Raw genomic sequence first — 14,722 nt, 5'->3', positions numbered from 1 at the left:
CCTTCAGGCATAAAGGCACTAAAGGGAGTGGAGCGGTGCCCTGAGCCCGGCGTCCCGAGCTCCAGGGCGGTGCCGTCCTGCGCCGCGCGCCTGGGCCGCTCGGGGCTGGGGCAGGGCTGGGGCAGGGCTGGGGCAGGGCTGGGGCAGGGCTGGGGCAGGGCTGGGGCAGGGCTGGGGCAGGGCTGGGGGAAAGGCTGCCCCCGCGCCAGCGCCTGGCTCCCTGGTCCCCGCTTCGCCTGGGGCGCTGCGTGCCAACCCCAGGGCCCCCCGGTGCGAATCCCCCCCAAGGGGAACCGCAGCCTTAGAGGTCCCGGAGCCCAGAGGCGGCGCCCCCGGGGCAGCACTGGCCTGGCTGCGGTGCGCTGGGGGGGACCCGCCCTGGCGCCCCCGGGCGAGGTAACTGGAGGAGCTGAGGGGGCAGGGAGCGGCCGCGAGGGGAAAACTTTCCCTTCTCCGTCTCGGCTCCTGGCGATGGCGCAGCTTCTCCCGGCTCTTCCATCCGACGTGCACAGCGTTTAACCCGGATACCGGGCGCCCAGAGGCGGGTGCCGGGCGCCTCCCAGACGCAGAGGCTCCGAGCCTCGCCGCCCCCTGCGGGTCCGGATCCGCAGAGGGGGAGGGGCGCACAGCTCCGGGGGCGGGTGGGGCGAACCGGGGTGCGGGCAGCCGCGGGGGGCCCGCAGGTGAGCGAGACCCGCGCAGAGGCGGCGGCGGCACCACGTGTCCGGCCGGGGCGGGGCGGGGCGGGGGGCGGGGTTGCCGGGCGCGCCCTCGGAGCCGAGCGCCAACCGCGGCGGCGGCGGCGCGTGAGCCCCGCAGCAGCGCCCCCGGGCCGCGCGCCGGCTGAGCGCAGTCCCCTCGCCCCGTGCGCGCAGGTGCCTCCCCCTGGACGGCGGCGGCGCGAGGAGCGCGCGGGCAGCAGCGCCATGGGACCCCTGCGGGAGAGCAAGGTAAGGCGGGCACGTCGCGCGGGCGCGGTGGCAGGGTCCCCGGGCGCGGGAGGGCAGGGAGGGAGGGGGCCGCTGCGGGGCGAGGGGCGGCCAGGTGGGAGCGGAGGGGTGGAGTTTGGAAACGGCCACAAGGGGTGGTGGGGCGGTGGGGAGACGCAGGGCCGTTTGCCCAGGTGATGCGATGGGTAGGTGGTCCTGGAGGGACAGATTCGGGGGTGGCCAGAGGATTCCAACGACTGCCTTTGGAGGGTTAATCCCATTTCCCGAAATTGGGGATTTGGGATCTAGCGCTCGGCGGGCGCCCTGTGTGTGCGATGTGATTGAAGCCGTTTGATGTGTTCCTGGCGGCTGAGATCTCTGGGCTCCGGGTGTCGGCGACCCGGCCGCGGCCCGGGCGCGGGGAGCCTGGCGGAGCGGCCGACGTGCGGTGCCTGCTGCGTGACCGACGCGCGAGCGGACGCGAGGCGGGGCGCGGCTCTCGCCCCGCGCGGGCCGGACCCCGGGCGGCCTCGGGCTCCCGCGCCCGGGCTTTCCCTGCGGGGCGCGCCCGGGGCGGGCCTCCCGGGGGCTGACTTTGGCAGCGACCCTTCTTGGTAAGCAGCGTGGAAAGGAGCGAGAGGTCATGTTTCGAAACAGTGTTTGTTACCTAATCCAAAGCCTGTTTTCAGTAGCAGAGGTTGGAGGGAGCAGTGGGTCTTTTGCAAAGAGCTCCTCCTAGGAATCCATTTTAATAAGGCAGGGTGGGGGTGACTTCAAAAGGCGCTGGACTTCAGGCCGGTCTGCTTCTAAACGATGTGCTGTGCCGACTAAGCATCTTTACCCACCTCCGTTAGCCTCGGTTTTCTCATCTGTAAATAGGGACATAGATTACTGTTCTCTCTGCGGCCTGAGTTATAAGTATCAAATGAGATGATGGTTGGGAAAAAGCCCTTTAAAATTGGAATAGCGTTGCCGAGATATTACCTTTTATGCATTTCTTTTTTAAACCAAGGCATGGCCCTCTGTATTTAATGCTGTGTTTTAAAGAAGAAACAGAAAAAAAACCTCTCCGAATGGGTATCTGTAATGAAAACAAAAGCTAAACATGGTGTAATAGGTGGAGCCACCTTACCGGGTATTGGATTTTTGTTTACTTTTCTGTTGGCAAGTAGCCTTGTGTACCAGGATATTAATGAATAATTAAGATCCTGGCCGGAAGAGGAGGGATTTGAAAGATAAGGCTGCATGATCTATCGGGAGAGAATCCTTCCAGGTATAGGGGACTATGTGAGGAGATAGGATAACAGAAGTCAAATTGTCACCGCTAAGTCAGGGACAGCAAAATGGAAGTCTAGAGGAAATCAAGGAGTGTGCTGAGAGTAAGAAAAAGCCTTTGAGACAGCTGAAAGCTTGAATAGGACCGAAAAAGCCAGAGTGGGAAGGTGAGACAGAATGGCATAGGAGTGTAGAATGGCCTTCCTGGGAGTGGTGGAAGCGTGTGGGCCCGTGTGTGTGTGTGTGTGTGTGTGTGTGTGTGCATCTGTGTGCAGCATCCTTGCTGGAGTGTGTGCTCCTCAGTGGATCAGGAGAGTTAGCTCAGTGGAAGAGTTTTGGAATTCATTTCAGCAACTGACAAAAGGGCTACTCTGTGAAGATTCCATATTCAGAAATGTGACTTCTTAGAAACTGAGCCCAGAAGGAACAGACTGGAGTTCAGACAGGGAAACAAGTTTCCTTTTTTCTTTTTGCTGTCCAATTTTAAGAAGGAGCAGAGAGTTCATCATGAGAAGGAGCTGTCCCGAAGCCGAATTCCCCGTTTGATCCTTCGGCCCCATCTGCCCCAGCAACAGCACAAAGTGTCCCCAGCCTCGGAGTCCCCCTTCTCTGAGGAAGAGAGCAGAGAGTTCAACCACAGCAGCTCTGGGCGCTCAGCGAGGACCATTAGCAGCAACAGCTTCTGTTCAGGTACAGTATGAAATGTGTGCACTGCAGGCCCACTGTGAAGGGACCCGGATGGGCCCCCGAGAGCCTGGAACTGGATTTCTGTTATTAGAATGAATGGTCTGTGGTTACACATTTTTGGCTGTTTGACCTACAAATACAGCAGTTTCATATGTTCAACCCAATGGAATTTCATTATAATTTGCAACGTACACATTTTAACTTCTTGTTTCTATGGCACATTATCTTGCGTTTCATACTAACAACCTTTATAAGCCTGTGGACTGCTATTTATGGAATCCCCAAAGATGAAGCAACTCATAACACTCAGAATCAAGGAGGTGTATGTCCTAGGACTGGCCTTGGAGTTTTGACAGAGAAGAAGAGCACAGGCTTTGTAAACTTCCAGGCCTGAGCGGGAACCCCTGGCTTTTTCACCATGTACAGGCTGTGTGACGTTGGGAAAGTTGCTTACCCTCCTTAAGCCTCAGTTGTTACATCCATAGAATGGGAGGATAGTACTTGCCTTGTAGAGTTCTGTGAGGTGAATGAGACCACACACCTAAGCATATTCCTAGCTCAGTGCCTGGCTTATACAGGAGCTTAACAAATGATAGTTCTTAATATGACAATCTAGGGATGTCAGTTTTGGTACAAGGTTAAGGAAGTTTCCTTAAAGTTCTCAGCATATTGAGTAAAAATACAAATCTCTTCAGAGCAGTGGAAGGTGCCATCATTATCATTTGACAGAGCCTGTTATACGTACTCACTGAAGCACATCACTTAGAAGGACTTGAATTCTTTGAGAAATATTAGGAATTTGGGTAAAAATTAAATGAGTGACTGTCTTATGATTAATGAAGAATGTTTCGTAGTGGATAATTTTTAGAATTGATTCAGGGAAAATGTAATTTGAAGATTAACTCATTAAGAAGGGAAATGTGGATCAAGATGCTGTGATTAATGCCCTAATTGAACAGGATATAATATTTCATTATACTTACTATTGGTAAACTACATTTTTCAGGGATTTTTAAAATGCGACTTTGGATTCAGTATATACTTTCACAGAAGAATTACTTTCATCACTTGTATGTTAGAAATGCTGTGCTGCCTGCTTTATACCTTTTCTCTGTAAAGCCTTGGAATATCTGCTTGATTCTGAAAAAAGTTCTAGCAAAGTGTTGCATCTTAACATTTATTGCTGTTGGAATGACATAAATCTAGTTTAAAATGGAAACCCACCGATGGTTTGCTTGATAAGGAAGGAAACTGACAGGCTGGGGCAGTTGAGACCCTTGGAAACTGGAGCCGCGTTTGCAGAATGCGTTGCTGCTCACTTTCACTCCACTGGGAGCTCAGGAATCGCCCTGGCTGAGGGTGGATGGGCCCGGGGATGTCATTTCAAACTCACACAGCTTTGTTTACATGGCTCAGTTCCACGTTTATTATCGACACTCTCTCCACATAATCATTTTCTCTGTAACTGACTTCAGGGTGAGTAGTGTTACCGGAAAAAAAGAAAAAGTTGGTCAACACAAAAGGAAATCTCCAAATATATTTTGGAAAATATATTTGACAAATCAATAAAATTATTACTTTGGGTCATGAATCACTCTCTCCAAGACCCATTCCCCGGATCAGCGCCCCTTCCCAGGAGACCCGTCTCCCACTAAGGCCATAATGCTGTACATGAAAATCGAAAGCAGGTATTGATCCTTCTGCCATTAACTAGCTGAGAATTGAGTGGCAGAGCATCTAATGATGGGTGTCTGTACACCTGCCTTTCCGCCCTGAGCCTTGCATCCTGTCCCCTGATGGGATCGCCTTCGTTCCTGGGCCCCATCTCGCGTGCTGGCGACTCCCCAGGGTTTGGGCTGGTGCCTTTCCCTCCCTCGCTTGCCTTCCTGCAGAGCCCTGCTGAACCCCACGAGGACCCTGAGTGCTGCGCTGACTAAAATGGGCAGAGCAAGGCCTTTGGGGGCGTGTTAATGGTGCTGTAGGTCAGTCGGTGGGTGGGAAATAAATGGGTTGGTGCTGTGGGGAGCATTAAAGCTGCAGGCAGAGCGGTAGAAAATGTAAAACAGTCCAACCAGCAGGGGGAAATAGCTGGTTTTAATCCAGCCACTTGAACACTAAGACCAGAATATGTGTTGGTTGCTTAATCATGGCAGTTAAGTCAGAGACAAGGGTCCATGCGAACATTGCAAAAGCCGTCCTCTGCTAGAATGAAACAAATTATTTAGAGGCGTCCGTTACCTCTGTAAATCACCACATTCACTGATGTGACATGCAGAGTTAGGGGGATTCTTACAATCCGGACATGAAATGATAGAGGAAGGTGCCATTTAATTTGAAAATGACATTTTAAGAACTGCAAACTAGAGACTCTCCCCAAATCTGAATCAAAGGTTTTTTATTACTTTCGAGGAGCATCACATATTCTAAGACAGCCAGTTATTAAACGAAGGCTAATGTGAGTTCACACAAAGTTTAAGTTACTTAATATAAAGGATTATCCTTTATTTTGAGAGCCTGGCTTCGTATTATAAGAAAAAAATCAGGATAATGGATTTGTTCTTTACCCTCAAATTTTTCTTTTAATTTTACTGATCTGTGAAATTGAAAAACTGGAAGCTATTTTCAAAGTGACCTGTCCAGTTTTACTTTTCTCTGTTCTTTCCCACATGCCCCTGCCTTTCTTCCCCCTTTCTTCCCATGGGAGCCTTGACAAGGCACATTTAATGACTTGATATTCTATATGCTAATTTGTATGTTGCATCTATCATTTCAGGAAGGAGTTGTGCGTGACCTTTTGCAATTCATCTGGGGTGTATCCCCAATGAGTTCTTCTTCTAATAGCTTCTTATAAGCAGAATTTCTTTGAAGATATGCGTGTGTGTGTGTGTGTGTGTGTGTGTGTGTTTTGCAATGTATTCCAACATCATTCTCCTGTTAAAAGTCTGTTCCTTAGAGTTGATATTCATCTTGGTCACTGAGACCTTAGTTGGGTACAGTTAAGTTGATATTGTACATATTGGAGGCCAGGCCCTATTCTGTGTGCATAGCAATAAAATGTATATTTTTAGTAAATATTAACTAACGCTTTCTTAAAAAAAGGATACATAAGCATAAGGAAGTACAGTTAATAGCAAAAAAACACCTGCTTTCATGTTTTATCTTTTAATCAGTTTTTTTAAACTAATGTTTTGGCATAAAGTTGCCCTATCTTTTCCCCCCCAAACCCCTTGCCCATGTTTCTAGTTTTAACATTCCCATGAGAAATGTTAAAACCCATATTTATGATTTGTGTCCTGGGTGTGGCTCACTGCCTCTAGGTCTCTGTCCATCCCTCCTCCCTTTTCTTTTGGTTAGTTAATTGTGTTTGTGATCGTACCAGGACTCCAGCCACTGTTAGCAAAGCTGATGACCTGGGTACGTAAGCCAGTCACATACATCAGTCATCTGACATGGTTAGCAGCATGCTGGGCATTCCTCTTGGCTTAGTTGAGGCAATAATTGCCCCTCAGAACGGGGAGGCAGATGGATTGCTGGGTTTTAAGCTAGTTCTCCTTGGGGTGCCTTGTAGACATGGCAGGTGGAACAAATTATGCATATAGAACACTGGTTGTTTTATGGGAGACCAGTGATTTCTCTGAGTTATTTCCATGTTTCTAATCTGCACACACAGATACACAGGCAACTTTGTGACTTAACCCATTAAAAACGATGTTCCCGGTCAATACACTAAATGTTCAGAATCCAAGATTCTTTGCAGTGCAATCCTGAGTAAGGCATTTGCAAGAAGTGTTTTGGTCTTTACAGTGGCTGTGAAGAAATCCTTTGAGTGCCCATGACCTAGAGGGAATCACTGTTGCTGTTTGTGGGAACAACAATTAAGGCAAATTACAACCTGACTAGTGCTCTGCCACAGCGTGACAACACCTCCAAAAATTTGCCAGGCCTTGCCAAGCAGAAATACTTCTGCAATGCTTTTGTCCAGTGGAGGAAACTTGGCATCTGGATAGAGTAAGCCTTTGAACATAATGAACAGAATTGAGATGAACTACTTAAAGTAAAGTGAGCTGCAATACCGAATTACAGCATCATTGAATGACTGCCAACTTGCTGTGAAGAAAAAAAACCCCAAGACCCTAAGACTTCAGTATCATTTTAATGAGGCTAGGACTTGGGCACAGTTGCATAATATATATTTCAGGTACTTAACTGCCTCAGTCGCAGAAATAAGTGCCTAATGAAATAGGTTACATAGGCACTATTTCTGTGAGGATGTGGTAACTGCAATTAGGAACGCAAGAGAAAATTTTCTTGACATTTAATAAAAAAAAAAAAATACTTAGCAGCAGGGACTGTGAAAATCATCGCGATGGACTTGGACCATGCCTTAAAGCAAATTATAGCACTTAATATAAAAATACTTTATGTTCCAAAATACCCTTATGACAGTATTTCTCAGCTTCAGAGTATGGTGCATGTCTACTTTAGAATCCTCAGGAAAATCTGTTTAAAATGTGGATGCCTTGGCCCCACCCTGTGATCTTAGAGTGGGAGGGCCCAGGAATCTGTATTTTACGGGTTTTCAAGATGACTGTTAAGTCAGCTGAAGTCAGCCTCCCTGCTCTGTGTTCTGTGTGTGTTTGGGGGTTTTGTATGAGAAATGCAAGGGGTAGGCCTGAAGTGACATCACAAGATGAATGAAGATGGAGATGGTGGAGGCGGTGGCCAGCCAGGCTGTTTACACCCACGGCATGGACAAGGGAAGTGCCTGCACTGTCCTTGGAAATTGTAGCTTCTCACTGTTTATTTACAATTCCTATGCTATTAGTCTTAACAACAATATTATTTCTATCTACACAATGGATTTAATTTGGGTTTAAAGCAGGAAAGGAAAGGGGAGCAGAAAACATTTTCTTCCTTTATCTTCCTGTATAATCCTCTCTCTCTGGATTTACTATTTCAAGCCATGTCTTTTATTCTGTTGTATTTTCTTTCTTTGGTATTAGGATGATTTGGGGTACACCAAAAGTGGATTTACTGGGCACACCATGAGTGTACCCTCAAGAGCCAGTGGGTACCCTGAAAGAGATGAGAGAGAGAGGGAGAGAAACTGTGGCCTGGGAACAGCAAGACATTCAGAATTTTGTCAACTTCCACAGAAATGTATTATCCAATAGGCACTTATTTAATACCTGCTAAGGATCAGGAATTGTGCTAGGGCTACAAAGATGAAAAAAACACAGGGATTGGAAATATCTATTACTTTACTGACCTAATCGTGGCACCGAAATAAATGGAGAGCAAATCTTGGATGTGGTTCCCACATGACTCTACTCACCTGTTTTGTTTTCCTATCCCTTTTCCCCACACCCACTCCCACTCCACAGACACCCCTTCCTTGTCATTTGAGTTTGTTGCTCCACTTATTATCACATTGGCCGCTCACGTTACATAAGCCCAAGGATTCAAAGAAGTGACATAACTACTGTGGTGGACAAGCATGAGCCTTGTTGGCCTCAGAGGGCCCGAGTTAAAAACATGAAGTGAGATTAGCAAGGCGGGCAGGTCCTGTCAAGGGAGGCTTTGTGTGCTGTGCTAAGAACTTGATCCATGAGATCAAGGCTCCATACAAGAAATACAGCAGTAACGTAAAGAGTGAGGCTGCCTGGATAGATGACGATAGCTGGGGACTCGAGAACTGGATGGTATTCAGAATGCCTTCAGAATTTTAAAAACGTAGCTTTTTAACCAACTCTGTAGGCAGAGTAGCAGACAGAAATAGTGGGATATGGCTGATGGCTGCCACTGTGCAGTTCATAAGGGTCTTGCCGAGCCAGTGAAGGGTTTTCAGCAGAGAAGAGTTATGACCAGATTTATAATTTAAAAAATCTTTCTGATTATGTGTTGGACAGTGGATAGGAGGGGCAGGAACTGGTGCTGAGGAGCCTGGTTTGAAGGCCATTGTGGCAGCCTGAACGAAGACTGATAAAGTGATAGCTATGAGGTTCAGGGGCTAGAGCATAGGGTCTTAGTCACCAGATGCGAATGGAAGGGGAAAGGGTTGTGTCCAGGTTTCCACTGGTTGGGCTCCAGTGGAGCAACAGGACTCGGGAGAAGGACTTTGAGTCCGGTTGATGAGCTCAGGTTAGGCTTTGTTGCACTTGAGGTGGAGGTAAAGGTCTGGAGTGAAGAGAAGTCGGAGATGTCCGTAGCTGAAGTTAAGGAAGTGAGTGGTATTACCCGAGGGGAGTGCATGGGGGGTTAGGCAACCAGGCTAGAGCTCTGAGATAAGCAAGAGTAGGCAGGATGAGGGAACCAAGGCACCTGAGAATGAGCACACAGGGGAAGGAGGGCCAGGAGTGACCGTGTCTCTGTGAATGGGAAAGCCAGGGATAACGGAAGACTCTCTGCATATTTATTGAAGGAAAAAAACACCACGTAAAAATAGACCCAAGCAGTTCAAACCCATATTAGTGAAAGGCCACCTGTGTAGGTAAGTGTATTTATAGATCAGGGTAGGCAACTGAAGGATACATTTCAAAGTCTGGGTTAGGTGCCCGTTCTTTACTCTTCCTCTATCATACCACATGACCTGGCTTTTCATACTCAGTGACCTGACTCCCCAGTAGACTGACTGACTGACTGTAAGCTCCAAGAAGCCAGGGACAATATCGTTACCTGCACCATACCTGACAGTTACTTAGTATTTCTTGGAATCTGGTAGAAGGCATAATTATGAGAACAGGACAAGTGATGTATTTTCATACATTTAATAAGATCTGTTGAGAACAGAATACCACCTTAATAGTTGGGGAAATAAAACAACTAGAGCCATACCCAGCACTCAATTTAATAGGTTTATTAAATGAAGGAAACATTCCTATCCTGAGAAGTTCCTGTCAAGCAAAAAAATAATAATCTCGATACTAGAGCCATGCCCCCCAGTGCTGTGGGTAGCTGGGAGAGAAACCTCTTGCTACGAAAATCAGTAAATGCCCCACTAAAGAGTTAGCACTTGAAAGCCCTGGGGAAAACCAATACCCCAGTTTAGAGTGAAGAAGGAATGTAGCACAAGGCCACATACCCACTTTCCCAGGACTCCAACTTGACACTAGCCACCACCCCGCCTTGCTCCACAGGTGCTTTTTACTCTGAGAAAGTGCCAGTCCCCTCCCGCTGACCCCGGGGGACTCGTGCACCTCAGGTAGGCAAGGCTGCTGGGTGCGCCTGTGTTGTGAAGTGGCTCTGCTGGTCCTGGGCCCAGTAACTGCCCCAAACCCCCTCTGCTGCCCAGCCTGGCGTCTCCTGCTTTGGAGACACAGTGTAACCCCTCCGCCGAGAGAGACTCCCGACCCAGCTGCTCAGCACCCCCTGGAGAGCCATCGTCAGGTCCAGGCCCTCCGCTGCCCGGGGGCCACTGTGGCTCCAGGAGGCCTGTCATTTCAGATGGACTGCTCTCTCTCGAGGAAGCCCAGATGGAGCTTTCCAGTGACCCCAGTGCTCGTGAGGTGGGCTCACCAGCACTCGCCCCCCTCAGGTAACTTCCCGGGGTTCCTCTTTCCTGGCTGGCTCACCCTGCTTTTGCGGGGGCGGCCCCGCAGATAGGATGCCCTAGGTGCTGGCCTGACCCTCAGAATTCTCCGCACCCTGCAGGTCCTGACCTACCCCTCTCAATTCTGAGGATTATAATGTCTTTAATGCTTGTTATTATATAGTTTTAAATTTAAAAGTAATAGACACGTACAAACCATACGTCAGTGGAGGTCGTCACATTTATAGGATTTACTTTGTTTTGATTTTTGCCAAAGTGAGCTTGTGCTGTATTAACCTCTGGTCCTTTCTGTTCGTTTGTTAAGTAAATATTTATTGAACGCGCATCGTGGGCGAGGGACCAATCCTAGGAGGTGACTGGGGCGATGAACAGTGCTGCCAGGACTCCTCCTGTCCAGGCGTGTGTGTTCCAGGCAGTCCCTGCGCTGTCATTGCGGCCAGCGCATGGCAGTCCCCTCGTCCATCGCAGTGACCACACGTATGCCACTCCACGGGAGGCATCATGTACTCAGCCGTGCTTCTCTGGGTGGACGTTTCACCTGTGAGGCTAACTTGCAAAATTCAGACTATCATTTCATAGATGTTGCTGGAATTAGACTATTTCTGAGCATATTTTTTCATTTTTTCTCTCTCTCTTTTCTTTCTTTAAAGTGAAGTCAATACCATGATACACACGTTATCTAAAACAATCCTTTTTCCAAATAGAAAAAACCCAAATGTAGCAATGACGCAGACTGTGTAATGAGCATTGTTGTTCCCCCAGCGTTCTTCCGTTTTGATTCCTGTTGACCATCACTGTCTTCAGCTTCTCAGCGTGAGAAGAAACAGAAGAGGGGGAATGTTGTCGTTGCCATAAGGGAGCTAACTAACTCGGGCGTCCTTAGAGTGGCCTGGCTTTACCTTGTGCAAGGTTTTCAGGAGAACAAGAGAGAGCTTCTTGGCATCTGTCTTTGTCTCTCTTTTCTTTCCTTCCTGGCTTTCCAGTTCTCCCTCTCCTTCTCCGTCTCTGCTGCCTTCTCCTGCCAAGGAACCTAAAACAAAAAACCCTGAGTCTTTGAAAAGGCATGGCTTGGAAACTGCAAATAAACTCACATTGCTAAGGAGAGGGAAAGTCAGAAGTAGCAGCAACAGGCTTATTTTGGATAGATCATACCCTCAGAAAGAAAGAGCAAGAGAAATAAAAACAGAGAAATAACCCACCCTTGCTGGGCTCGCCTGTCTTCTGGCAGTGACAGAGCCACCCTGTTCCCCAGTTTCAGCATCAGCAACTCCCTCCCCCAAACTGGGCAGATTCCTTGCTCCCACCACATTGGACCAAGATATTTTCCCTTCCAAACTCCTCCTCCTTTGGCTGCTAATGCAACTCAAGCAACCTGACTGATGCTTGGTAGAAAAACCAAGGAGAGACCCTTGTTCTAGGGAGGAAAGGAGACCTGCCTCACTTAATTTCACTCCACTTCCTCCTTCACTGCCAGGGGCTGCACCAGAATGACTTTTATGGGAGCACTCAAGGCTCCCAAATAGCTCAGAAATCCCGGGAATGTTTATGTGTGAGATGATTATTTTGTCTCTAAGAAACCAGGGAGACGTTCATTAATTACTTCACTCTCCACTGTATTTTTTTAAAAATATATCTTTATTGAGTTCAGAAGGAGGAAGGGAGAGGGAAAGAGACAGAAACATCAGTGATGAGTAAAGACTCATCGGCTGCCTGCTGCACGCCCCCTACTGGGGCTCGAGCCCAAAGCTGAGGCACGTGCCCTGACTGGGAGTCGAACCGAGATCTCCTGGATCATAGATTGATGCTCAACCTCTGAGCCATGCCAGCGGGACCCACTGTGTTTTTATAGATGTGGGTTGCATGTCTTAGTGGAGGTGCTTTGTTTGAATTACCATGCACACATATGCTCATTCCCATCAGCACACACCTATGCTCAAGTACACACATCTTTGGAAGAAAATAAGCTCCCTTTGATCCCTCATCAGCTTGCAACTGCCAGCTCATTTCTCTGCTCCTCTTCATAGCAGAACTTTTCCAAAATCCCGTCTCCACAATTTGCCCTTGTTAAGCATGTGGTGACCTCGCTGGCAAATTTAGCATTCTCTTGTCTGTGTTCATTTTCCTCAACTCCTCAGCAGCAGTCAGCACAATTGAACAAGCCCCTCTCTTGGGAAAGATTGTCCTCCTTGGCTCCTCTGATCCCACCCCTCTGAGTGTTCCTCCTGCCTCTCAAGTCAGTCCTAAATCACCTTTGCTGGCTTGCCCCCCCCCCCCTTTTTCCCCACAATGTCATAGTGCCCCAGGTCCCAGTCCTCAGCCCTCTTCTCTTCCTCCCCTCCCCAAGCACTCACATCTGTAAATCCCTCACCTGAAGGATGGTGATGCTCCCGACCTCTCCCTTCAGCTTCAGGCTCACATGTCTAATTGCCTGTTTGATATCTCAAAAGTTGTGGATAATTCATCGCTCAGATTTAACACATCAAAAACAAGTCTTAATTTCACCCCCGGCACACTCATAAACCAATTTTTCTCCAACTTGGAAATGACCCCCATAGTCCTTGCTGTTTAAGCAAAGAACCTGGCAGACATTCTTTATCCCTTCCTATTGTTCATTATAATAAATTAGTGCTTTCAATTATGTTTTCAAAATCTATCCCAAATCCATCTATTTTTCTCATTTTTCAGTACTACCTCCCTAGTCAAACCACCATCATCTCACATTTCTATGATGGCAGTGGCCTCCTCCTAAGTAAAATTAGTGTAGAGCCTTGCAGACTTGTGAAGTCTACCTCCAAAAAGATGCTAAGGTTAAATGAAGGAATAGAAGTTCAGATTTTGCTATTGGAAACTGAGAATACAAAATTTTTTGAATGGCAAGCATAATATGGTTACTGTGTTGAAGCAAGAATATTGGAAAACTGGAAACATCTAGAATGAGTTTCTTGCCTCAGATTTTTGTGGTCTGCTTATTATGGGATGGCTCCTTTTAACAGCTTCCTTTGTCTGTTTTTAATTTGAGCATTCCCAGAATTGCTGCTGTTTCCACTTGGAACAAACATGCATAGAAGAATTTAGAAAACAGCTAGCTCATGGAAGTTAGAAAAACAAGGACTTTATAAAGTGTAGGCAAACCTGAGTTTGAATCTTGAGTCAATTACTTCGTAGATGTGTGAGACATTAGCTTTAAAAGTGGAGTAGATTCAGGGGTAATTTTTTGTGGCAAGAACACTTCATGGATGGAGTGCTGTGTGCTTCACCTCCCCTCCCATCAGAAGGTACATGATGTCTGTTGTCTTTCTCTACTGTTGGTGATGCTAAGAATACTTAGTGGGTACTAATCCCTCTATGGTATCGATTATGTTTGTTGCCCAGATAATTTCATTAGAAATAATTACAAAATAGCCCTCGCTGGGTGGCTCAGTTGGGTGGAGCGTCATCCCATACACCGAAAGGTTGCAGGTTCTATTCCTGGTCTGGGCACATACCTAGGTTGTGGGTTCAGTCCCTGCTCAGGCACATATGGGAAGCAACCGATCCATGTTTCTCTCTCACATCAATGCTTCTCTCTCTCTTTCTCTCTCCCCTATCCCCCCTCCTCTCTTTCTGTAAAATCAGTAAAAAAAAATCCTCAGGTGATGATTAAAATAATAATAATAACAAGAAAATAGTAACTTTAATTTTCTATTATTCCATCTTTCATTAACCAGAATGCTGCTATAAGGAAGAACTTTAAAACATCAATATATTGAAATATAGTTTGTATAGGAACAGTTTTTTGTAACCAGAATATATGCTAATTTTCCCCCCTTTTAATTGTCAAATTTCAGTATAACGAGTGGTCCCCTGGATCACTTCCCTTGATTTCCAGTGAGTTGAGATTCTTGTGAGTGAAAGGGGTAGTTTTTTCTCTCTTTAGTTTTTCTCTTTTGTATGACTATGAAGTCATAGATTTTTAAAGATATTCAGTGATTATCAGTCAGTCGCATTTATTATTCTTTTTCATGCTCAAATTATTCCATCTTTGGCCAACTGGGACCCCTTTGTGTTAGCTCCTTTCAGTCTTTAATAGCTTTTTTTTTAAACTAACAAATTCCAGGGAGAAATTATCAGTAACAGAATAATGAACTGTCTATAATATATGTTGAAATTTTAACAAAACAAAAAGCAAACAACAAGGTCAACCATACACATTTAAGAAAAGAGCAATAAGAAATATGCCAAATTATGAAATATTTTTTCTTGGTAGTACACTTATAGGAAAATACTATCTCTTTATTTTTTC

The 14,722-nt window shown here is 47.0% G+C and overlaps 1 protein-coding gene across 2 annotated transcripts in view; it reads left to right on the top strand.

Annotated features, from left to right (window-relative positions):
- Positions 1–926: 926 nt before the first annotated feature.
- Positions 927–14,722, top strand: part of SYBU (syntabulin) — a 53,680-nt gene continuing 39,884 nt past the window's right edge. Inside the window, exons 1-2 of one of the 2 annotated variants that reach the window (XM_087825161.1) lie at positions 927–950; positions 2,696–2,894. In XM_087825161.1, coding sequence (XP_087681287.1) covers positions 927–950; positions 2,696–2,894 — 223 coding nt within the window. Of the gene's footprint in view, positions 951–2,692; positions 2,895–14,722 lie in introns of both variants that reach the window. The other variant, XM_087825160.1, reaches the window with a different exon arrangement.

This window comes from Miniopterus natalensis, chromosome 16 (genome assembly GCF_054644295.1).
Source record: "Miniopterus natalensis isolate mMinNat1 chromosome 16, mMinNat1.hap1, whole genome shotgun sequence".
NCBI lineage: Eukaryota > Metazoa > Chordata > Mammalia > Chiroptera > Miniopteridae > Miniopterus > Miniopterus natalensis.
The sequence above is the reverse complement of the archived record's forward strand: the minus strand, read 5'-3'. Positions and strand labels throughout refer to the sequence as shown.